The 26,074-nt window shown below is 36.7% G+C and overlaps 1 protein-coding gene across 8 annotated transcripts in view; it reads right to left on the bottom strand.

Annotated features, from left to right (window-relative positions):
• Nucleotides 1-1,402: 1,402 nt before the first annotated feature.
• The window catches only part of LOC132395403 (cAMP-responsive element modulator-like), a 59,793-nt gene continuing 35,121 nt past the window's right edge, over nt 1,403-26,074 (bottom strand). For 6 of the 8 annotated variants that reach the window (XM_059971931.1, XM_059971927.1, XM_059971929.1 and 3 more), the window contains exons 6-9: nt 19,273-19,415; nt 17,865-18,053; nt 5,847-6,003; nt 2,432-2,985 (exon numbers count right to left, since the gene is read on the bottom strand). In XM_059971931.1, the coding sequence (XP_059827914.1) occupies nt 2,841-2,985; nt 5,847-6,003; nt 17,865-18,053; nt 19,273-19,415 (634 nt within the window). In that variant the 3' untranslated portion in view covers nt 2,432-2,840. Of the gene's footprint in view, nt 2,986-5,846; nt 6,004-15,749; nt 15,906-17,864; nt 18,054-19,272; nt 19,416-26,074 lie in introns of those variants that run through there. The other 2 variants (XM_059971926.1, XM_059971933.1) reach the window with 2 other exon arrangements.

Raw genomic sequence — 26,074 nt, forward strand, 5'->3', positions numbered from 1 at the left:
AGAGTTCCAATACCAATAAACCTGCTTCACATGTAATGTGCTGTGCTGTATAATATTTTCTAGTTTTTTTTAAAACAAGAACTCTTCCTCAGATCACTTGACAGAAGAATACAGCATTGTGTCGTCATTTAATCTTCAGCTCTCTGCAATTAGATCTTTTCTCCTATACTTTCCCCAGAACTCTACTTTTTTCAGTTCAAATATTTATCCATTTAATTTTCAGAATCACAACTTAATATGTCTTCATCACTCTTTAGACTTTGGTTCATACCTTCCTTCATGAAAGTTCCTTAGAGATTTTTTTTTTAAACAGTCAAAAACAGCAGGCCAAACATCATTTGGAGTAAGAAACACAAAGGCTAGTAACTTAGGTTAATGATTTCTGAACTGTGCTTCTTCATATCTCCTTTGGTTTTGTCCTCTATCTAAAATTTGTTTATATTCAAGATATTACTTCAGGAATTTTTTGCATTGGTGTCTGAGTTGTGAGATGATTGGCTGTCAACAACCATATTTTTCATTATTGACAAATTGTTAGAGAAATGTACTAACCACAGCCAAAGCAACAAGTTTCTGTCAAAAGAAATATAAAATCAGTGGACAAAGATCTTTGTTTGAAAAAGAGAGTCCTTACAAGAGGAACTTCGGTCTTTTGCCATGCTCACAATTTTAGAACTCAAGAAATTGTAATCACATTCATTTTCATGAATAAAAAGATGATCACCTTGCCTGAACTTGCTTTTTGAATACAGTATTTCATTTGGTAATAGTGAGGATGCACCTTAACAAATAAGATAAATTCAAATGCACAATATTTACAAATTTTTAAATATAGGTCTGCAAAACAAGACACACAGTTATGTTTAGCACTTGAATATGCCCCCTCTTTTTCCAGAATATGAGTGAGCCGCTGAACAGAATAGTTTACCAAGAAGCAGAATTCAATGAGTAAGACAAAGAGTAGAAAGTAATTTTTTTCTGAACTTACTGTCAATTCTAAATAGAAGAATCCAGCAGACACTGGTGCATGTTCAACATCAGAAAATGTTGGTGTTCCAAGGGGCATATAATAAATGTAAAGGCTACTTCAAAATATCATCGGAATCTTCAGGATGATAGAAAAACATCTGGAAGGCTGCAGCATTGACTTAGCAGTTTAAAGGATAACAATGTCCAAATGAAGTAGTGGAAAGAATGATACAGCAATTTTAAAATAATATCATCTAGTAACAGGAACTGCAAACTTCCTATTTACAGAAAGAAAAGTAACATTGTAATTTATGAATATAATCCAATACCAATTGAGTATTTCATAAAACAGGGCCCCCAAGTATAATTTTCCTCTACATGGGAATTAATTCTATTACTACAAAGAATTTAAACAACCAAATTTACATAATAGTCCACGGAGAAACTAAAAATTTATATCTGGTCAGGAAAGCTACATTGAAAAAATATTGAAATCTTTTAAGCACCATGTACATTACAAAAATCTTACAGTAGAATAAATTTCACAGCCAATTAAAATAAATTCCATGTTATTAGGTGTAAGATCATGGGGGGGGGGGGGGGAGAGAGACAGATTAAGTTTAATACACACATTTCATTCTTGATAGGTGATTACCAGAATCAAAATGGTTTCTTCAAAAGATGGCTAACTTATTAAGGCAACTAAAGTTGAACATTTTTTAAATACAACAACAAGAAATGTGTGTTTTTTAACCAATGTGGTTCTATTAAAATTCATTTTTGATTCTCGAACTACATTAAGCATAGACTGACAGTAGTACAGTGCTACATTTCACAAAAATGTATAAAAGAAAGTCAGAAATTAACTATAAATTCCATTTGTTTTGCAATGCTACTGAATATAACACTCTCTTTACATATAATTAATCAATAACATACATTTTCCTTTCTAAATTCCCTCTTTCAAAGGTAGATGTTTTCTATATATGTCAAATTTCTGAATTATTTAATTCAATTGCTTTGCATACTTTTCTATTTTAATTTCATATTTAATAGGGTACTAAAAGCAATAAACACGTGTAAAAATAATATTACATGTGTCCAGGATAGCATATGAGCAACACATAAAAATCTTAAATGCAAATGCTTAACAAATAGAACTTAGCAAGTACTGCATTACATTGTAACAGGGTACAGTACATGTATATACATTGAACTAATTGTTTTTACAAAAGTTTTTTTGTTCATTTTTCCCCACAAATTTCAGTTATACAACAAACACTTAACAAAATATATTACTGTGAATAACTTTTGAGAAATGTTACATGTTAAAGGTTCCAATGTTTTCTACGTCGTTTTGCAAAGCAAAAAATAAAAAAAGCAGTCTGAAGCTGCAGAGGCTTTATCTTCAAAGAAAGATGCTGTAGACATCAAACTGGTCAGGACTCATATTACAAATACTACTCTGATTTATCACAATAAAGTTCTTTCAAAGTTTTGAGTTCCTCGATTAGCTGCTTGTTTTGGGTTTCCAGCACTGCAACACGGCTTTCCAGACACTTTACATATTCTTTTTTTCGACGTCGACATTCTTTGGCAGCCTCCCTACAAACAGCAGAAGCAAAAAAAAGGAACGAGAAATACTTGATATGCTATGCAACATCAGGGCTTCTGGAACAAATCCAGCATTATAGGCCAACATGATTTCTTCCCACCCTCCCAAGCTCAGGCTAGGTTAAAATTCAAAGCAAATTGGAGTCCAGCATACTCAAAAGTGTCCCTGTCCCAACTCCACCTGGTATTCCATGGAACTGCAACATCTCATGCCTGGATCAGAGTTCAAAAAGTATGAAAGTGGCAGTTTGAAGCTGTTAATCTGTTTTATGGCAGTACAAGTCTTTTAGGGCCTTGAGTTCCTCGATAAGAGTCTTGTTTTGATTTTCAAGCACAGCGACTCGATTTTCAAGACACTTGACATATTCCTTCTTCTTTTTGCGACATTCACGAGCAGCCTCCCTGGAATTAACAGAAGGCACATCATAGCGACAGCCGAAAAAGGGAAGAAACCGACAAATCTGTATATTTTGTCTTTGTAATGCCATCCTTAGAGTGCCACTTGCGCATCCCCTGTTCTTGGGCTACGGCTTGCACCAACCAAATCAGAAGCTGCTGGCCTTGCTGAATCCCTTAAAACCCTCCAACACTTAATCATACTTATGGGATTATTTGCAGCCAACCAGTGTCAACCTCAGGAACGGAATTCAGTTGATTCACCCCCATCGAACGACTTTTGAAAGGTGACACACCACATCAAATTGAAGTGCTGCAGTCAGATGTAATTCTCTGTCTCGCTTGAAGTACTTAGACTCAGGATTGAAGCATTTATTTGGACCACAGATCCAGGAAGAATCATTTTGTTTTTGTACGTATCATGCAAGAAAATGAAAAGCTACATTGAAATTTCTACCAGTTCAAACTTGTGAACCAAAGACCATTCTATTTTTTAAAAAAAGATGTTCAAGCAGATACTTATTTAAGACAATCAATAAATGTCAAAAATCTCGCAACAAATTTTCCATACCAATTCTAATATAACTTTGGCTCATTATTCAGTATTTGTTATTTCCTCTAACTCTACCTTTCATAAAAATATTAAATGTACTAAAAGTTAAAACCAAAATATTTGGAATCTCATCACTTTTTTTAAAATAATTTGACTAATTGCTAATTTTAGAAAACAAATGTTCCTGTCCCATCTCTATTAATAAAGTTATCTATGGCAAAGTAGCACTTTAAAACTTGAAGCTGCTCTGTACTTTTCTAATCCTCACTGATTCTCTTGTTTATTTTTCTCTAAAATTAGCAAGATGATAATTAGTGACTGAAGTTCAATACAAATCTTGTGAAAATATATATTTGTAAGAAAATGACAGCAGTCATTTTACAATGAAAATACTTCTCAGCTGCAATCATAATGTAATCCTTATAAATGCAAGCATAAAACATTTAACATATTAAAATCAACTGCATTGAATTAATACACCCATAACATACTTTTAAAGATATTATTAGCCACATTATAAATCAATACCAACAATACCATGTTCAATAAGTTAAAATGTAATTTTAGATTTGCAGAACATTGTTCCCCTTGCTGCTTGTAAGGCAATACAAAACGTACATGCCAGAAGATAAACACACATAGACAATGATCATCTTTAACTAATTTCTCCAGGCTCAGATGCTTTTCCAACATAATATCTATGAACTGTTAAAATATTTCATACTGGTGCTTTGACGTACCTATTTACTACTAATTTTCTACAATTATAACTTTATCAAGCAATTTAACTTTAATTTAATCAACTTTTGTTTATATAAAATATTAGTAAGCTTCCCATTCCATTTGTCAAGCTGTATGTTCAAGATGTATTTCTTGCATGATGGAGATCTCTGATGTTCCAGCAGGAAACTTAAAGTCAGTCCAGAAAGAAGTTTCTTGCATTTCACTTCGAAGAATAAGCTCAATATTTTTCCTTATGTACTTATGTGAACAGCAATGACTTAAAGAGTTCAAGACACTTCAGTCAGAACAGATCAATATAACCACACTTTTTGAAAAAATCATGCAGGAGGCAAAAAAAAAAGTGAAAAATCAAATAGAGATAGCCATTAGCAGGCAGTTATCTACGCATGAGGATAAAGCAAAACCAGGGATATACCAGGGGGAGGGCATGCTACTGACCCACAGCTAGACTACATGTAGTAAGCACATGGCAAGATTTGAAAAATCAGACATGAAAATGAGAAACCAAACTACACCTACAAAATTCCTACTGATGCAAATTTACCTGCACTAGTTATTTTTTTCTAAAATACATTTATCATTGCTATATTAGTACATTTTAATCAAATACAGATTGTCAAAAAAGGATGTGAAATATTTGTTTTTCACAAAGTAGAACAGATATCTGAATCTTCAATGGTGCATTAAAATAGTACAATAAAAAAGCTTTTGATGTTACTGATGCCTTTAGAAGAATAATACTCAAACTTAATGCATTTAACATACTTATAAAGACTATTGGTTCACAGGCTTTCAAATGGAATAAAAAATTGTTCAAATTTTCAAGAAATACCATCATTGTAAAGTAGGATGCATTACCAAAATAAGCACAAAGATATCACAGCTGGAAGGCTGTTGCAAATGGTCATCAATACTCTAACTTCAAATTTACTCACTGTGCAAAACTGCTTCAATAAAAGTTATAGTCAGTAAATAAACAATTTATTTTTTAAAAAATAGTTCCATAAATTGGAATGTCAAAAAGAAAAATTCATCTCAACTAAATGCAGAGAAGGATACTGGATATCAATTGCACTCAGCTTCCAAATATTCAATTCTGCTGAAGTCAATTAAAGTGAGCTTGAGGATAGAACAATCTTCAAAACCTTAGCTAGTCTTCTTATATGCATCCAGCATAAGAGAGAACAAATTTCTCCCCTAACTCCAAAATAAATATCCTGCACTTCTGAGGGAGGTGTTAAATAAATTATTCTTCTATTTCTATACAAGGGAGTAAGAAATATATTCACGTCAAAAGCATGATCATATCCATGTCTAAAGTGGAAACATTACTAGAGAAAAAAGGTATATGTCATAGCAAGTTTTTTATTTTAAATTCAGCACAGTAAATTTTGAAGCAAGAATTAAATTCATTAACGTAGCATCAAAGAATTTAGTAGCACATTAAAAACAGAGTCCACGACTGAAGCACATTAGAAATTTCTCAAACATCAAGAACATTTATTTTTCTAAATTTGTAGCTTATGCTTTTCCCCGAAACATCATTTTTAAATGATTTCTCAAACCTTACCTGTTTTTCATTAGCCTTAGTTCCCGTTTACGGGTTGCCTCTTCTGCAAGTTGTTGTGGACTATGCAATGTTCCTGGTGAAGTTGCCATCACTACTCCCTGAGGTAGGGTGGTAGTTGGAGTCCGGATTTGGTAGGTTGGCATATCTCCAGCTGCAGCTGCATGAGAGAATAAATAATGGATATATGAAAATTTACAATTTTAGTATTATGTAAGCTAGTAACATAACCATCAGTTATTATCAACATAACAAATCAATGTAGCTCACTGAGCTATTCCGTTCCCCAATTCCCCCTCCTCAATTAGTTTTTACTGCAAACTTTTCACCACTTTTTTTCAACAACACTATCCAGTTTGTAATGCTCACCCACTGACTAGGCACAACTTAAGATAGCAAATGAACCTACCAACCTGCACATATTTGTTAAGTGGGAAGAAACCAGTGTACCTGGGGAAAACCCAAGCAGTTGCAGAGAGAATGGGTTATCTCCACACCAACAGCACTAGAGGGCAGGATGCTGGAGTTGTGAGGCAACAACTTAATAGCTTCACTATTCTGCCACCTGACCAACCGTTCAGAACTGAAAATCAAATACAATATTTGGGATGAAAGTCACCCACTTCAATCTAGGACACTCATTGAGTAGGGGCAAAATAGAGTCAGGATAATGGTTATGAGTTTATGACAAAAGCTTAATAATGATATTCTAGCTCAGGCACAAAATTATTATGACTTTATAGAGGACTTGTGAAGAGTAGTAATTCAGAGAATAAAGGTACGTGCAATCAAACAACATGTATAAATAACTCATAGCCAAGGTAACATTGCTCAGAGAATATGTTTATTAACTCAGTTCAAAACCCTAGACTTCTCTTCTATAACAATGCTAGTGCCAATTTACCATGACCAACGCCCAGTTTAAAACAGTTACTTGATGTTATACAACATGAAAAGTTAATTTCAAGAAAATGGGAACAAAAGTTAAAATTGTAGAAATAATGATATAATTGTGCTTCAAATGTAAAATCAAAGGAGCGTAACATGTTGAAGTGGAAGAGCAACAGAAGGGCAATTTGCTAAAGGACTGTGAAGATGACGTTGAAGACGTACTGGAAGATAGTGTCAAATTAGTGACATAGGACAAGCAATGTTATCACTTCCAGGTTATTTAACTGATAACTGATCCCATGTTGACTCTACAGGTAAGGCAAAACAAGTGGGTTCCAGAGGATTCAAAAACATGAATTACAGAAGTGAACATAATAATGGCAATGAAAACATTAAAAAAGAACTGTGGAAAGGAAGAAGACTAATACAGAACTTGACTGCCTTTCAACTGGGCTGCCTGTGAATGTCATCTACTAGAGAAGTGTTCGATCAAATACTGAGAATTTAATACAGTGTGAAAATTAAACTTGCATCCAACTCCTCACTGGAAGCTTGCATTAGTGCTTCATCACATTGTAATATTTATAAAACACTGATTAATGTATACTAACTGATAAATATTGTCGTGCTTAATCTTGTAATTAATATTTTTAAATCAGTTCATCTTCGTTTTAGTTCAAAGTCTCAGTGAAAGGGAAGGAATGGAGGATAAAGTAAAATTATTTTAACAAGATATACAAGGAAGGATCCATCACCCCACATCACTGTGATATTTAAAAGCTAATTCAACACATTCTTCACCTCCATTTTTAATACAAATTGTATCAAAGTTAGGCAGTCTACTGTAAACTAAAATTCAGGCTCTTAAGGTTCACTAGTATGTTTTATATAAATTGGATCATTAATTGAAGGCAATTAACATATATTATTCAAAATATTAATCTAAAAATGGCACGTTAAAAGATATAATTCAAGAAGATGGACAACCATATCAAAGGCAATAACTGAGTAGGAATTATTCTCAATGACACCCTTCCTCAAACATGAGGCCTGTTGACTGAACTTCCAGATCTAGGCAATGAACATGAGTAATGATTCTCAGATGCACACTTCGCCTCAAGAAGGTCAAGTACTATGGAATGTATTATGAAAATTTCTTTATAACTGAGAAAATATTTTCCATCAAGGAACTTAACTAATCAAAAGGCTAGCAAAGAGCCAAGAGTGAACTCTGAAAATAAGAGGGTGCAGACAGATAACTGGAGAATCTCCAACAATTGAACAAGAAGTGTGAGGGGTGGAGGCAAAACTAGACCCCTCTATTAAATACGGTGGCAAGGAAAGAGAGTCACTGTGGTAGACGTTATTCGTGGACATCTACAACATAGGATTTCCTCAAAAGCTGTATGTAAATATTCCTGCTCCTTCTGGGCCATGAACAAGGCACTTAAAATTACTTGCCAATTATATTTGCCAGAAGCCATCTTACCTACTGCATTTTTCAACCTCATGGAAACATTTTAGTAATGAATTGGTATCTCTCTCAAGAAGATTACTGATACCTCTAAACACTTTCAATTTACATTTTAAGAAAGGAGAGATCAGCAAGTCGAGTTTAGGTTACAGACACAATAAATCTAAGTCAACTTCTATCATTTCCTTTTGGGGATGAGAAGAAAAAGTGGTGAGGAAATATACAAGATGCACATAAGATGTTGGTGAAGCCTAATTTGGAATATTGTGTACAGTTCTGGTATCAATAAGACTGAAGAAGCACAAGGAAAATTTATAAGGATGTTGCTGGAACTTGAGGACCCAAGTTATAGGGAAAGGATTAATAGTTTACAACTTTATTCCATGGAGCATAGGAGAATGAAGGGAGATTTGAAAGCCATACAAAATTATAAAGGATACAGATGGCATGAATACATGAAGTCTTTTCCACTGAGGTGAGCTGAGACTAGAACTGAAGGTCATAGGTTTCAGGTGAAAAGTAAAAAAAATTAAGGGGAGTGTGAGGGGGAACATCTTCATGGAGATAGTGGTGTGAGTGTGGAACGAGCTGCCAGCAGAGGTGATAGATCCGAGTTCAATTGTAAAAGTTAAGACAAATATGGATTACGTACTTGGATGGGAAAGGTGTGGAGGGAATCGGTCTGAGTTCATATAGACGGATGAGGCAAAATACCAGGTTAGCATGGACTAGATGGGCAGAACAGCCCATTTCCATACTGCAGTACTTTATGACTCAACAAATGGAGGTCCCCAGAATACTTGGTATACCTCAAGGACAACATTGGTTCAAGGTGGCAGCTCACCATTAAGGGCAACTAAGTGTTGGTCCAGCCTGAAATGTCAAGCTCCCTTAAAAGTCAAACACCTCAATCACAGTCAAAGAAAGAAACAGCACAAAACAAGGCCTTCAGCACATCTCATCCATGCCAAACAAGATGTCTGTTTGAGCAGGTCCTATTTAGCTGCTTTTGGCCCATAACCTCCTACCCTATCCATGCACTTCTCCAAATACCTTTTTGTATTGTAATTACACCTGCCTAGTCAGCTTTTCTCTGGTAGCTCATTCCATATACCCACCACCCTTTGCACAAAAAAAGTTTCCGCTCGAATCTCTTAAATATTTCCCCTCTCAGCTTAAATCTATATCCTTCAGTTTTAGTATCCTATGTACTGGGATAAAGACTGTGACTATCCACCTTAACTATGTCCTTCATCATGATTTTATACACCTCTGTAAAGTTAGCCTTCAGTATCCTACACTCCAGGGAAAACAGTACCAACCTACTTAGTCTCCCCTATAACTTAAACATTCCAGTTTAGGCAAAGTCTGTATTATAGTCTTCTGTACCCTTTCCAGCTTAATTACATCATTGCTGTTCCTTTGTTTTAAGGATAATCCAGCAAATTCAGACCCAACACGAGGAAATCTGCAGATGCTGCAAATTCAAACAACACCACACACAAAATGCTGATAGAACACAGCAGGCTAGGCAGCATCTATAGGGAGAAGCGCTGTCGACATTTCGGGCCAAGACCCTTCGTCAGGACTAACCGAAAGGAAAGATAGTAAGAGATTTGAAAGTTGTGGGGGGGGGGGGGGGGAGAGGGGGAAATGCGAAATGATAGGAGAAGACCGGAGAGAGTGGGCTGAAGCTAAGAGCTAGAAAGGTGATTGGCTAAAGTGTTACAGAACTAGAGAAGGGAAGGGATCATGGGACGGGAGGCCTCAGGAGAAAGGTCTGCCAGAAAAAACAGGATCTCCCAGTGGCCACACATTTTAATTCCATGTCCCATTCCCATTCTGATAATGTCTATCCATGGCCTCCTCTATTGTCAAAATGAATCCAAACTCAGGTTGGAGGAACAACACCTTATATACCGGCTGAGTAGCCTCGAACCTGATGGCAGGAACATTGACTTCTCTGACTTCTGTTAATGCCCCTCCTCCCCTTCTTACCCCATCCCTGACATATTTAGTTGTTTGCCTGTTCTCCATCTCCCTCTGGTGCTCCCCCCACCCTTTCTTTCTCCTGAGGCCTCCCGTCCCATGATCCTTTCCCTTCTCCAGTTCTGTATCACTTTCCCCAATCACCTTTCCAGCTCTTAGCTTCATCCCACCCCCTCCAGTCTTCTCCTAGCATTTCGCATTTCCCCCTCCCCCCACTACTTTCAAATCTCTTACTATCTTTCCTTTTGGTTAGTCCTGACGAAGGGTCTTGGCCTGAAACGTCGACAGCGCTTCTCCCTATAGATGCTGCCTAACCTGCTAAATTCAGACCCATGAGTTTTACATTAGTGTTACATAAAAGTGATAGATGATGCTTTCTGGAACAGACCCTTTGGTCCATGATGTCTGTACAGACCATGATGCCAATCCAAAGTATTCCCATCCATCTGCACATTCACTATATCCTTTCATTCCTTGCCTGTTCGTACCTGTCCAAATTCCTCTTAAAAATTGATACTGTTTCCATCACTTCCCCTGGCAGTACATTCCAAACATTGTGGGCAGTTAAATAAGGGCAAATTTTATTCACTGAATGGCAGTGCCCTGATGGGTATTGTAGAACCAAGGAGGATGGGTGCACGGTTCCTGAAAGTGGAGACACAGATAAATAAGATGAGGAAATGGCATTCAGAGGGGCACTGAGACCAGCATCTGCAGTTCTGCTTGCCACTTTAGAGGAAGGAAGTAATTAAACTAGAGGTTGCCAAAATAATTCACAAGGATGCTGGAGGGAGTTACAAGACTGGATAGGTTGGGACTGTTTTCCTTGGAGCAAAGGAGGTTGAGGAGGTTGATAAAATCATGAGGAACCATAGATAAGTGAATGTCTGCAGTCTATTTGCCAAGCATAACAAACTGCCCAACTGTAAGAACAATCACCATTGAGAAATCTCCTGGTCCAGGAAGGTCATGCGGCTAAGCAAAAAGAAGGTTGTGGGGGACTGGGAGGTGAGACTGCAGTTTCCATCACAATCATGATAGATGATGAGAGAGCTTAGGATCTGGATGGAATTGTTGTGTGCAGCCAGGCCTCACACCACTCACCCTGGTCAGTGCACCACCAGGCTTGGCCAGGGGCCTAGAGGAATTTAATATAGAATTAGATAAAAATTAAGGGCAAAAACATTCCAATTAAGCTCCATTGGAATAAGTAGAACAGATATAATATCCTTTCTGCAAGCTGAACAAGAAGCAACCACACCAATACATGTATTTAAGAAAATGTATGCATGCATTACCACAGATGAAAACCATATGTAATTTAATGTAACTGAAGAATGAAATTATAGGTTAATTATGCAAATACACAATCTAGTGCAACTTGACTGATAATTGTTTCATCTCGTGTATAACAGAATCTAATTGTTTACATTGTAAAAACTGAATCTAAACAGACTTTGATAATACCATAACACCTCCAAATTTGAAGATTTCATTTTGACATCAATAATCTTCCCCTTTTCTATTTAACATTTACATTTCCCTGCTACCAACAAACTCCAGGAAATCTAATGACACCTGAAAGCTAAACTGAATAGGCTGTGTGGAATCTACCATCTAAAATACAAAAGAGGGTAAGCACAAAAATGAGATCTTTGTTTCGAGCCAATGCTTCTAGAGTTTTCACACAATTGACACTTCTCCACAAGAAATACAAATCAAGATTACTTTGACTGAGATCATGGTTACTTTGACTGATCAAAAACAAGTGTATACATCTGCTTTATAAGATTATTTCCTTTCTACAATTTAACATTAAAAATGGAAAACACAAACCCAGTAATGCAAAATGACATACAATAAAATAATTTAAATTAAAGCCGAGGACAGTTAGACAAAACTGCAAGTGAAATAAAAATCACTTTGAAAAATTAGCAGTGCCCTCCAAAACAGAAGCACTTCAGTTCTTGCAGATTTTTTGCTAACCGGCTTTACAACACAGATTAATAAACATTATGATCAAAAGTTAAGATTGTAATGCTGGAAGTTTAAAAAGCAGTTCACCTATTAACTAAGTATTTGAAAATTAAGTGCTTCCATTACATTAAAAGCATCAAGATCTTAATGTTTCTTTACCTGTTTCTGTCTCATCTTGTATCACAGCCATGCTGAAACCTTACTTTGGAGTCTGGTGCTTATCTCCTATTCATTCTACATAAAAGGTTCTCAATCAACTTGTACTTATAGGATTAAAATAAGAAACAATGACATCAAAGTGACATCACTGCCCGTCAACAGCAGGTTCCTAACTAAATTTCTCCTATGCTATAAAGGTCAAAAATAATAAGTTCCCTACGTAACTGTGAGTTTCATTTTAAATTGTAATGCTTTTAGATTTGTTAGAGCTGTTTCACTGAACAATATATATAGTTAAAGAATAAACATAAATGACTTATTCTCTACGTACAATAATACATTGCTATGTAACAAAAAATTGTGGGTTAAAAATCCTATTTATAATCAATGGAACTATTCAAAGCATTTACTGGAAAAACGACTTCCTATTTTCTTTTTTTAAAAAAAAGGATACACAGGTTTTACAGTCTCTTATAATTTATTAATAGAGTTACAAGGGGAACATTTGCTGAAAAGTTCCAGTTTTTTTTTATCTTTAAGGCATTCATGAAACATGGTATGAGACTAGTAGATATATATAAGGTTTAAAAAACATTTTGAAGCCTCATGACAACTGAGACTATAGAAGACAAAAGAGGACAATCAGGTAAAAGACGGGTGATGTTCCAAAAGCATTCACATTAAAAAAATTTAAAGAGCTGGAAGTTGGGATCAAGGTTTTTGTGCTCAAAAGCATTTCAAGGCCCAAATGGGCATCAACAATTGCACATGTATATATTTGTAGGAGCTGTGGATAATGACATATTGGTAACGGCAAGAACAAAGTGGAATCCAGAGAAGATAGATGATAATTTAAAGCCAATACTGCCATTTTTAATTTCAATATTCCTAACAACATAATCATGACTAAGCACATATTCAAAAGCAAGAAGGATTTCTCATATTCCATCTCCTCATCCCTTTTTGAAGAGATAGCTGATGTATTTTTCTGGCTGTTGTTATGTTTCTTAAGTGTTCAATGTTTTCTGAGGCATTTTTAAGAGAATGTTCTTTTTCAAAAAAAGATTTGCTGAAGACACGGACGTCACTGTGTCAGCTAAGCGCCAAAATTGCAATTGTTCAAGTTAAATCACATCTGCCATTCTTCTCACTTACCCAATTGAGCTCAATCCTGTTGTAATTTTAAATAACCCACTTCACTAGCCACAAGAAAACCCACAGATTTTAGTGTCATCCACTAACTTACTAATTGTGCCACTAAAAACCTCAACCAAAATATTAATATATAGTGAATTCAGGGCTGCAGTTTATTTGGGAGATCTCTTGAAGAACAAAAACTAATTGAGAAAATAACCGGGATTCCCTCATTTACTTGAGCAGTGATTTTGGTCACTAATAGTTGACAAGAAAAAAGCAGTAAGACAATTCAGAACTGTTTTGCTCATGCGGTTTCAAGCGTTTAGACTTGCAGATGCCAGAAACGGCCGGCAGTGAAAATAAAATTTCATTGCTTCAACAAGTTAGAAACTATGAAGAATTTGAATGTTACAATGAAAATGAAGATTTGCAGGATGCAATCATCTACAGCATTGTCCGCAGGCAGTCCATTATCTACACTAGTGGTCACCAGTTTTTTTAAGCCCAAGATCCCCCATCTCGGCCTTAGTGAAAGCCAAGATAGACACCAGATCAATTAGTTACACGCATGCACACCAGGACAGAAAAGACCAGAAGTAAAACCCTGCAACCCAGAAGTAGAAATAATGTATAAACACCAGGGGTACCCACCCTTTTTTACACCGCAGACTGGTTTAATTTTGACAATATTCTTATGGACCAGCTGACCGGGGGGGTTGTTAAACATGACCAGAATACAGCGATACTGGAAGCAGGTTCCTTATGTCCAGTCTATTCTGCAATTTAGTTTCAGCAGCTCCCGGTACTTAGCTTCTGTCCTGCTTGCTCACGTTTTTTCTGCTGAAAAATCTCAACGTGTTTGTCTTTAAGTGCAGGGTGCTTGGACTCAAGGTGCCGAAGCAGTTTTGAGGGCTTCATTGCCTCATTAGACAGCCTCTGGGCCCGAACTCTAGCCTTCCACCCGCCCGCCACCAGACAACTTAGCCGGGTGCAGCTGGTCGTGGGTGGGGTGAGAGGACAAGGTCAGGGCTGGAGGTCCCCGTGCCGGGACTGCAGCGGTTGCAGTCCGGTGAGAGTGACCAACTGAGCAAGTGAGGAGTGCATCAGGGCACACGCCCGCCCGCCCATCCTCCCCCTCCACCATAGGATCTACTGGCCGACAAAAGTTTGTTTCAGTAGATCGCAGCGAGGTAGCTGCTCTGCTACTGACGAAACCCTGAGCCCGAATTAGGTCATCTGTGAATATTTTAGCACTGGATTCCCTATGAACATTCGGTGTGCTAAACAGGTTTAGAGGTGGCGCCCATCTGTCCGCGCTCCAGGCCAGTAGCAACAGCATTTCCCACCCGCCGCACAAAGTGGCCAGTGATCCCTGGCGCGACGTTATCACTGCGGTTAGGCGAGATGATGACCTCGCGTGTATTCAAGTTCAATAGTGGACGTGACAGGGAATGAGGAAAGGTGCAGCAGACTTATATCATTTCCTCGCGGCCCGGTGTTTGGGGACCACTGAAGTACACAGTGTAGCGCGTGGCAGGGGAGCTACACGCATGCGCACTGAGCAGAAAGAACGGAACTAAAACGCCGCAAACCGGAAACAATCTCTCAATAGTATTTGTGTATTTATTTTTCTTTTTTTTTGGGATCTACTGGGAAAGTCTCAAAGATCGACCAGTCGATCGCGATCGATGGATTGGCGACCACTAATCTACACTCTGCATCTGCACTGATTTTGTTCATTTACAGTCAAAAGGTGACATGAATAAATTCCCCTATTGATAAGTATTAAGAAATAATACACAGTACTAGCACAGTAGTATTGATAGTTCTAATTTGTTCTGTATTTCATTTAAATGCATAATTTCATACCCAATTTAACTTTCTTATACTTTTTTTAAACAAATTTCATCAAAAGTTGGGCAGCTTCTTAATTGGACCAAAGTTTACTGGTCCTGATGTATCCCATTTAACTAGAATCCACCGTATAATAACAAACAGGAACACAACACTTCCACCATGCCACACCACTATAAAGAGGCTTCCAACCTGAAAAACAGCTTTCTACAAACACTCTTTGCCTCTTGCCACCAAATTAATAGTATATTTAATTGGTTAGCCACATTGGAACCACATGATCTACCAAGCATAACTTTGTCAAAGGCCTTGATCAAATCCATGCTGCCCCTAAATCTCTTGAAGTCTTCTTCAAAAACAAGATCAAATTTGTGAGACATGATTTCTCACAACATAAAACCATGCTTTCCCTAATCATTCCTTACCTTTCCAAATTCAGGCAAATTATGTCTTTCAGAATCATCTCCAGTAAGTTTCCATCACTGATATTAAACTGACCAGTCTTAGTTTCCTGGCTTGTCCTTGCAGTCTTTAACTGAAGGAACAACCTCAGCCATCCTCCGTTCACCCTGTATCACACCTGTGACTAATGATTCCAAAGATATTTCTGTTCTGGTTGCCGTTTATTTCATACCTAGCTTCCCACAAGGTCACAGGATATCCTTGATCAGGCACCACCTACCTTAATATGTTTTAGAACTGCCAGCATTTTATCTTTTGTAATGTGGATAACATTGTAAGACATAACTATTCATATTTCTTAATTCCTATAGACTTCTCCATGGTAAATGCAGACGAGAAAAATTAATTTAAGACCTCACCCATTTTCAAACACAGACAACCACAGTAAGCTTCTAATTTTCATGCTATGCCAACAAAAAAGGATAATGCAGTGGAAAATCAGACTAAAAAAATAGTGATTTGACAAAAGCATGAGAACAGTTAAGTATCTAATGTAAAAGGGAACCCAGAAGTTTATCACACAATTACCGTAGAATGCTTGCCAAAAATAATAGCAAGACAAACCAGAGGTCAATAAAATTACACTTTCTTGAAGGCAGAATATATGACTCAAGGCAGCAAATTAGTATTTTTGAATCTGCCTTCTCCTATGGAAATATGGCCAAGGTAATAACAATATTGGATAGGGTAAAAATAGACAAAGAGGAAGTACAAAAAAAGTGTGAAATTGGATTTCATCCATTTTTGATGCACTAGATAAGTATCATATTTTGGGTGAAATAAAACTGTTCATAAATTGGAACATCCTCTAATAATTTGATTAACTCTCTATGACTCTATCATTTGTTAAAACATAGCTTGAATAACATGGACAATTTGATCACAACAAGTAGACTCTGATTCTGCTGGAGAGGATGCAGAGATTCACCATGAATGGAGCATTTAATTCAAGAGATTTTAGATCAGCTCACTCCATTTCCTTGGATTAGAGAGTGGACACGACTGAGACATATATGGGGCATAGATAATATAAGGTGTTCATCATCAGTGTGCAAATATTTAAGCAGAGGTTGGAGATTTAGAGAAACTGGAAAAATTATTTCAGACACCAGAGGGTGACTGAAATCCTAGGCACTGCCCAAAAGGTTGTTGGAAGCAGATATTCTCAAAATTATTAGATGAGCACTTGAAACATCATGGCATGAAAGGCTGCAAGATGAGAGTTTAAAAAAAAGAAAGAGGGTAGCACGGATACATACTGGTGGCACAAGAGAGTCCAGTTGCTGGAATCTAGAGCAAGGAGCAAACTGCTGCAAAAACTAAAATTCAACTATGACTTCACACCTTCAACAGGTTAATCAGTAGCTAACACTAAACATGCTGCATAACTATGATTCAAAGACAATAAAAATGTAGTCATACATCAGTCAAAATGGTAAGAATAATACATTTCCTTTCCTGAAATACATTAACTGGGTATCTTTTTATGGTCATTATTACCAATGCTAGATTTTTTTTAAAAAAGCATTTAATTGCCCTAACTTAAGCAGCAAGAATTATTGCTGTCTATTGCTGTCTCACAAACAACAACCCAAGTTCAATCCAGACTATTATAGATTTTGCATGTTCTCCCTGCTAATTAATTGTGCCCTCTAGGTGCTCCCACATATAAAACTGTTGGTAAATGCATACAAAACAGCGTAAAGTGCCCCTAGATTCCAGGTTAGTAAAATGATCTGGACAAAGTTTTTAAGGAATGAATGGAGAATAAAAAGGGATTATTGTGCTTCATAATCAGCAGAGACTATTTTGAAGGGTCTGTATCCAAGACTCTAAACCACATGTTTTGCACCTGTTTTAAGTACTTCTTTCCCAAGTGACCAAAGACTGCACTGGTTGATTGAATGCACTTACACCAGTCATGGTTGTGCAAGGTTATATCATGTCAAGCTCAATTTGGTTAATGCAGGTTAAATCTTCCCATTCACGAGAGCATAAATTTTGGATAAAATCTTCACTTATTCCTCAGAAACCCACCACTTAACCACCATTTTATCAAATTAGTCATTTTTTCATACCTTGAACAACGACTTGGCTGCCTGGAACAAAGAACTGTTGTGTCCCATCACTTGACTGTGTAGCATATTGTACAATGGTTGCCCCAGGCTGAGGTGTTCCTGCATTTGTCATGGTAAGTGTCTGTAATCCTTGCACGCCGTCAGCTCCTGGATTTGCAATCTGAATAGTTCCACCTTGAGCGATTGCGACTGCAGTTCAAAACAAGTAGGGATGTTGAAAAACTTAATGGCAAGTTAAGTATTGAGATATCTCTTTGGCAAAATGGAATTCTGATCTACTAAAGTTTCTGCTAAAAATATATATTGTGCATGCTATTGACAAAGAAAAATACTACAAAGGCAATTTTCATATTTGCAATGATATGTGCAGATTTATTTCTGCTTCCAATATAAAAATGAAACAATCATATATCAACTATTGAAAATAATTAAGACAAGAGCTGGAAAAAGTTCGAATCTGGACAAGGTATTGGTCAAGAACTAAGCACTGTATTGGCCAGTACTCATCTTGGAAATGGTCATTAATATTGCCATTGTAGTGATAGCAGTTGTGCTCTTTTTTCCCCTCAGATAAAAGGTCAACCCAGAAAGTTCCTTTTCTCTCCAAGTATGTTGATCGACGAACAATTTGTTATTTGCCATCTTACTGAAAATTTACTGGGGAAAAAATCAACGCGTGTTCATAAAGTTTAAAGTCACCAAATATATACTTGAAAAGATTGTTTTATGTATCAAAATTCTATTCGAGAAAGACAAAAGCTGTGAGAGAAACATTGTTCAGTAAAAGTTATAAAGTAGTCAAAGGGTGAAATATATTGTTACAATACAATATACTTCAATGCAAAACATTAGAACCATGATAACTCATTAGAACTTATAATAACACATGAAACACACTGATTTTATTTCTAAGTTGGGTAGCATTCTCTTCAAACAGATTTAAAAGACTACAGATACTGACATCTGCAGCAAAAGAAAATCTGCTAGAGTAACTCAAAGTCAAGTAGGCTCTGTAGGAGAAAGGAACTGTTGATAACTTGAGTCGAAGCCATGCATTAGAACTGATAGTGGAGGGGGAAGAAGACCTGTATAAAGAGTAGGGGAAATCGAGAGACAGGAGCCCAAAGTGATTGTTGGGACAGAGGTTGATGGGCAGGGTGGAGAGTGGAAGAGTGGTAATGGGAGACTACGGGACAGCATTCTGAAAACAATTTTTTTTTGCTTATTGAATCATTGTGGAAACTCCCTCATGCTTCAACATTGACTGTAGCTAATACCTTAATGATGCTAATGAAACAGTAATGAATTACAGATAAGTGGATTACAAAAGTAATAACAGCACTATTCAATGCTATCTACAGAAATCTCAAGATGTCAAAAAATACCATGAGGTAAAATTAATACATACTGTATTGGCCAGTACTTGTCTGGTAGATAGAAGTTGGTACTGCCATTGTAGTGATAGCAGCTGTTGCTCCTTCCTCCTCAGATTTTTCTTCATCAATCTTTGGAACACCGGGCGCATCAGAAGACAATTCATTTAGGATTTTTCTGAAATAACATTGCCAATGTTCAGTTAACTATGATAAATGAACAATTGCCAATGTAATTTGTAATGTAAAAAAAAATCACAAACCCTGTCAAATCTATTTCTTTATCCATATAACTAGAAGCTAAAACTACGAACAAATGTCCAATATTATAAAATAAGGCAAACTCAACAATTCTCAACATGTTAGCTTTTGTGTGACCAGAATGCAGAAATAAACCAAATACTTTCATCAATGAATTGCTTGAAAATAATTTTCTTCATAGAATAAAAACCCTTTAATGCTTATAAAAGCACAACTACTTCCAACAGCTGGAAAAGAACTATATTGGCTTGTCTAGACAATTTAGGAAAGTACAACATGAGAGAGTAAGTATTTAGTAATTTTGAGTGTTAATACATCAACTTTAGTGCAGGCATTCATGTTACATTCTGTTATAAATTAAAATGGGAATGGTAAGTACACTCTCTTACCAGCTAATCAACTGTCTGGTATTATTCTTAAATAAACAGTATAATTTCTGAATCTTGCCAAGATAGAAAAGATGGCACATGAAGTTACTTTCCAAAATTAACTAAGGAAAAGATATTTGAACTTCATGGATTAGAAATACAGATCTTTCAGAAATAACTTTCAAATAAACTGTCCCAAGGTTAACCCCTCCTCAGGTTCAATTCACATAGAGCTATTACTGATGTTTTATGCTACAATTTGAAACTATACAACAAAAGCTTGCATTTACATAGAGCCTTTATTTTACATTTCATATATACAATGACATCCAAAATATGACACTGAGCTATGCAAACAGATATTAGGGGAGGTGGTCAAAAAGCTGGTGGTCCAAGTTGAAATTTTAAGTGAAATTTAAAACACTGAGAAAAATGGAAAGCAATTCAAAAGTTAGGGACTACAGAGCCAAATGCATGGGCTTCAATATTAAGCTGTGAAAAATCAGGAATGCACATAGCAAAATAGTTAAGTATAGAAACAGTAAATGGCAGGAGGAAGTTATAAAAATAAGGAGGCTAATAGACTTTTAAGTGTTTGAATACTGAAACCATAAAATTCAGTGAGTAATGTTTGATCAGAAAAGGACTATATTTACTTACAAAATGGGCAGCACAGATTTGGATAATGCTAGTTCACAAAACATTCAAGATACAAGCCAAAAGCAACAATTATTAACAGCTAAATACAAAACAATATCATTGGCTTACAAGCACTGGGCAATAACTATCTAAATCAGAGAAAGGTAACCATCTTCCCAAATTGCTCACCCTAACGCCCTATAAGCTACCAATGTCCAAAAACTGCACAAGGCACAAATGCTCAGGCTTCTGGAACAACAGATCATTGGCTCCATATTTTGTTGCAAGTAAGCTCATTCCTAAAGTAAGTTGCTCCTATTAAGCATATGACGAAATGCAACAATTCTCATTTTATTTTTTAAAATAAAAAATGGTATTGGAAATCTGGAAGGTTTATTAATTACAACACAAAATCTAAAGTAAGCAGGCTTCACTTCAATGGGGACTATTAATAACTTGTCATCTCACAAAAAAAAGATTAAAAAAACATTAGTTGTGGCACCACACCTCATGTAACAGAGATAACTTTCTTTTCATCCCAGTATGATCCTGAAATACTGCAGTTTGACTGTTAAGAACCTCTAACATGGTTTAAATAATCAATTGTTTAACATCATCAGTATAGGGTTGATGTTATTATGAGGTCACCCAAAGCATTCTTAAATCATGGCCAATATGTTAAATTATCCCTTTCAGCAAAAAAAAATGCTGGATGTTGAGCAAGCTCAGGCCCTCAGGATATGTAGTGGTGCATTCAGAACATCACCTGTATCAGCTCTTCAAGTCGAAACAGGGGAAATGTCATTAAGATTTAGAAGAATAAAGTTAATGCCACATTACTGGGTTGACATCATGGGACATAACAATTCACATCCAGCTAAAGCTATACTAAAAGACTGCTGGGAACATAATAATTCAAATTATAATAACTTTGGATGGATCGGGGATGCAGACGCACAAAAATATGGTCTACACGAGCTGGAATATAGCCCTACAGTTCCATAATCTGATGTTCCTCCATGGCTCTTTACAATACATATAGTGAATATAAACCTGCAACAACTTTTTAAAAAGTCTAAATGTGGAATCAAACTGATAGTACAACCAGCATTTTAGAAATAAATTAGTAATATTTACAGATGGATCAAAAGACCCTAGGTCTGGCCACACAGGTATTGCAGTCTACATTCCTCAGTGCAAAACTTGCATACAACAGAATTAATAGCAATACTGAGTGCATTATCTTGGATAGAAGAAATTAAAGTCAAAAAGGCTGTAATTTGTTCAGACAGTTTGTCTGCATTAATCTATATCAAATCAAGAAAATCAGAAAGTAGACAGGATATTTTATTAGAGATTCTGTGCAAGTTGTATATACTGAATGAAAATGGGGTAGAAGTAAGCTTCCTTTGGGTTCCTGCTCATTGTGGTGTGGAAGGTAATGAAAAAGTGGACATTATAGCTAAACAATCACTCAAATCATCTATAATACAGGTCCAGATCCCTCTAAGCAAAGCAGAAGTCAAAAGCATTATGAAAACACGTATTGAGGAGACATGGCAGAAGCATTGGGATGAGAGTGAAACAGGGAGACAACTGTACAAAATACAAAGGCAAGTCAGATACCAAAGAATATCAAGTGGGCATAGAAAGATAGAAGTCATCATCAGTCATTTAAGAATTGGTCACACAAGTCTTAATTACACATTATACAAAATAGGGAAACATCCAACTGAGTTGTGTGAATACTATAATCAACCAGAAACAGTTGAACATGTATTGATAAAATGTAAAAAGTATAAACGAGAAAAAGTGAAGATGATAGGAGCGCTTCAGATAAACAAAAAAACTGCTGTGGGTAGAGAAGACATTTTAAGTGAGAGTTCAAGAGAAATACGGACCTATATCATGAAGTATCTGAAAGACTCTGGTTTATTATATAGAATTTAGGGAATGCAAGTCTTCTCATTCCTCCTGTATATCAAATGATCCACATTCCAGTCTAGTAGGTGGCGGTAATGCACCTTAAAGCTGGTTTGCCAACCGCCATAAAACAACAGAAGAAGAATAAAAGGCTCTACTTACTATTAATACCATATCAAAAGCTAAAATATAACCTTTTTTTTCTTCTGAACTCACTCTTGAAGCATGTTCATACATTGATCAACTAGCAATATTTCCAAACTGAGCAAACAATGACATAGATAATTAAGGTACCAAACAAACATTCACAGAATTGTAGATACATGTAATTTATAATGGTTTTGAGCTTCTGGATCATGGTGGACAATGGGAAAATTAAAACAATGGAAAGATATCCTTGCATTCTATAGTAAAATAAACTTTGTAAAACCTTAACATTTATTTTTAGTCAATGATGGTATTGTGTTGTTAACGTTATCTCTTACACAGCTTAAAGTTCAAAGTTAATCATCAAATTGTCACCATGTCACCATATACAACCCTGAGATATTTTTTGCAAGCACACTCTAAAAATTCAATATCCATAAAAGAATCAATGAAAGACCGCACCAAGAGGGCAGACAACCACTGTGCAAAAGACAACAAACTGCAAATACCAAAAGGAAAAAAAAGAAATAATGTTAATAAATAAGTAAGCAATAAATATCAATGAAGATTCCTTGAATGTGGGTTTATAGGTTTTGGGAACCATTCAATGATGGGGCAAGTGAAGTTCAGTGAGGTTATCCCCTTTAATTCAAGAGCCTGATGGTTGAGGGTTAGTAACTGTTACTAAACCTGCCCTGATGATGGATGCTGCTTTCCTGCAACAATGCTCCATGAAGATATGCTCAATGGTGGGGAGGATTTACCCATGATGAAGTGGGCCACATCCACTACTTTTCATAGTATTTTCCATCCAAGCACGATGATATTTCCATACCAGGTTGTGATGCAGCCAGTCAAGAAACTCTCCATCAAACACCTACAGAAGTTTGTCATGCCAAATCTTTGCAAACTCCTAAGTAGAGGCACTGCTGCGCTTTCTTCATAATTGCACTTACGTGCTGAGCCCAGGACAGGTCCACTGAAATGATCACACCAAGGAATCTACCTCTGGTCCCCCGATGATGACTGACTCATGAACCACTTGTTTCTTCCTCCTGAAACTAATATTCAGTTCCTTGGTCCTCCTGTCAGAGTGAGACACTATTATGGCACCACTCAGCCAGATTTTCAATCTCTCACCCACCCCCATTTGCTGACTTGTCACCACCATTGATTTGGCATACAACAGTCATGTTGTCAGCAAATTTAAATAAGGCATTGGAGCTGTGCTATGCAACAGTCATTAATGTAAAACAAGTAGAGTAGGGGACTGAGCACATAGCCTTGTGGGCCACCTTTGCTGATGGAGATTGTGGAGGAGATGTTGAACTGACTGAGGTGAGGAAATAGATGATCCAATTGCACAAGGAGGTATTAAGGCCACAGTCTTGCAGCTTATTGATCAGATTTAGCAAATACTGTTCACAACTACAAAAGATCCATGGAAATTTAATAATAAATAGTGTGTGCCCTGACAGTATCGGTAACACCCACTCAAATGACAAATCATTGCAAATACCATGCTGTTAACACTGTCTGCATCAGAAACTGGAAAAGGAAGTGTGATTGTGTACGATTGTGCCAACTTTTGTCATTTTTTATTCAGAGCAAATTTCAGACTAAATATCTACAAAATCACCAAGCTTAGCATTGACCTGTTCCTCTTATGCATTAGATCACTTGCTGTTCAAAACCTGATCTGTCTTAATTACCTCCAAACCTGCCCAATCCAATGTACTCTGGCTAGCCTTCTTCATTCCACTTGCCAATATCAAAAACTATTGCATATATCCTAAATCACATTAAATCTCATTCCCTAATCATCCTTTTGATTTCTGACATGGCAAGAACACAAAGAAATAAGAATAGTCCAATTAAATGATGTGGAAGCAGAATTGAATCAAAGCATGTTGAATCTAACACCCAAACTTGGCTAGTTTTTATAATACTAGAAGGAGCACCTTGCAAAGAATGAACCAATTTCATCCAAATAGCTTTGTCTGAGTGGTCATAAGCACAAAACAAGAAAATGGAAGGTGGCCAACTGCCCCTCAAGCCAGTACCTCCAATCAATTTGACCATTGTTAAGCTGTGCTGCTCATGTCCCTCAAATCATCAATTCTTCAAATATTTACCTACCTCCACCTTAAATATTTCCAGTGATCCCTCAGAGAGATCCAGAGAAGTACCACGAAGTGAGCAGAAATTTCCACACAACTGTGTTTTAAGTGATCAGTCCTCTATGTAATCATATAGTATCACATAGTCCTTTTCCAGAATTAATTTTACCATTAATTCAAGTATTGACTTGATAAGATCAAAGACGTTTGTATCAGTCCACATGGGTTTTGAATGAGTTTTTGTTTTTGAAATCTACATAATTTTACTTTCAAGTCAAAAAGCTTTTGACGTATGCACTGCATAATCATATAAACAAATACATGTGCATATGCACAATCAACATTAAAATACTCAGTTTTATATCCATTGTAAATAAATCCTGAGAATACAAAAGAGGTGACTCAGAAAACAAATTATTTCATATTGGTTAATATTACCGTTTATGGATTACTAGAAATCTCTCCAAACTGCAAATGCTAAGTCACAGGATGCATCTTGAGGATCTCTTAACTGCAAAGTTAGCAGTTATAGACAATAGGTGCAGAAGTAGACCATTCGGCCCTTCGAGCCTGCACCGCCATTCTGAGATCATGGCTAATCATCTACTATCAATACCCGGTTCCTGCCTTGTCCCCATATCCCTTGATTCCCCTTTCCATAAGATACCTATCTAGCTCCTTCTTGAAAGCATCCAGAGAATTGGCCTCCACTGCCTTCCGAGGCAGTGCATTCCAGACCCCCACAACTCTCTGGGAGAAGAAGTTTTTCCTTAACTCTGTCCTAAATGACCTACCCCTTATTCTCAAACCATGCCCTCTGGTACTGGACTCTCCCAGCATCTGGAACATATTTCCTGCCTCTATCTTGTCCAATCCCTTAATAATCTTAAATGTTGCAATCAGATCCCCTCTCAATCTCCTTAATCCCAGCGTGTACAAGCTGCTAACCTCTCTGCATAAGACAGTCCCGACATCCCAGCATTTAACCTCGTGAATCTAAACTGCACTTTCTCTACAGCCAGGATGTCCTTCCTTAACCCTGAAGACCAAAACTGTACACAATACTCCAGGTGTGGTCTCACCAGGGCCCTGTACAAATGCAAGAGGATTTCCTTGCTCTTGTACTCAATTCCCTTTGTAATAAAGGCCAACATTCCATTAGCCTTCTTCACTGCCTGCTGCACTTGCTCATTCACCTTCAGTGACTGATGAACAAGGACTCCTAGATCTCTTTGTATTTCTCCCTTACCTAACTCTACACCGTTCAGATAATAATCTGCCTTCCTGTTCTTACTCCCAAAGTGGATAACCTCACACTTATTCACATTAAACATCATCTGCCAAGTATCTGCCCACTCACTCAGCCTATCCAAGTCACC

This window comes from Hypanus sabinus, chromosome 6, assembly GCF_030144855.1.
Source record: "Hypanus sabinus isolate sHypSab1 chromosome 6, sHypSab1.hap1, whole genome shotgun sequence".
NCBI classification, from domain to species: Eukaryota; Metazoa; Chordata; class Chondrichthyes; order Myliobatiformes; family Dasyatidae; genus Hypanus; species Hypanus sabinus.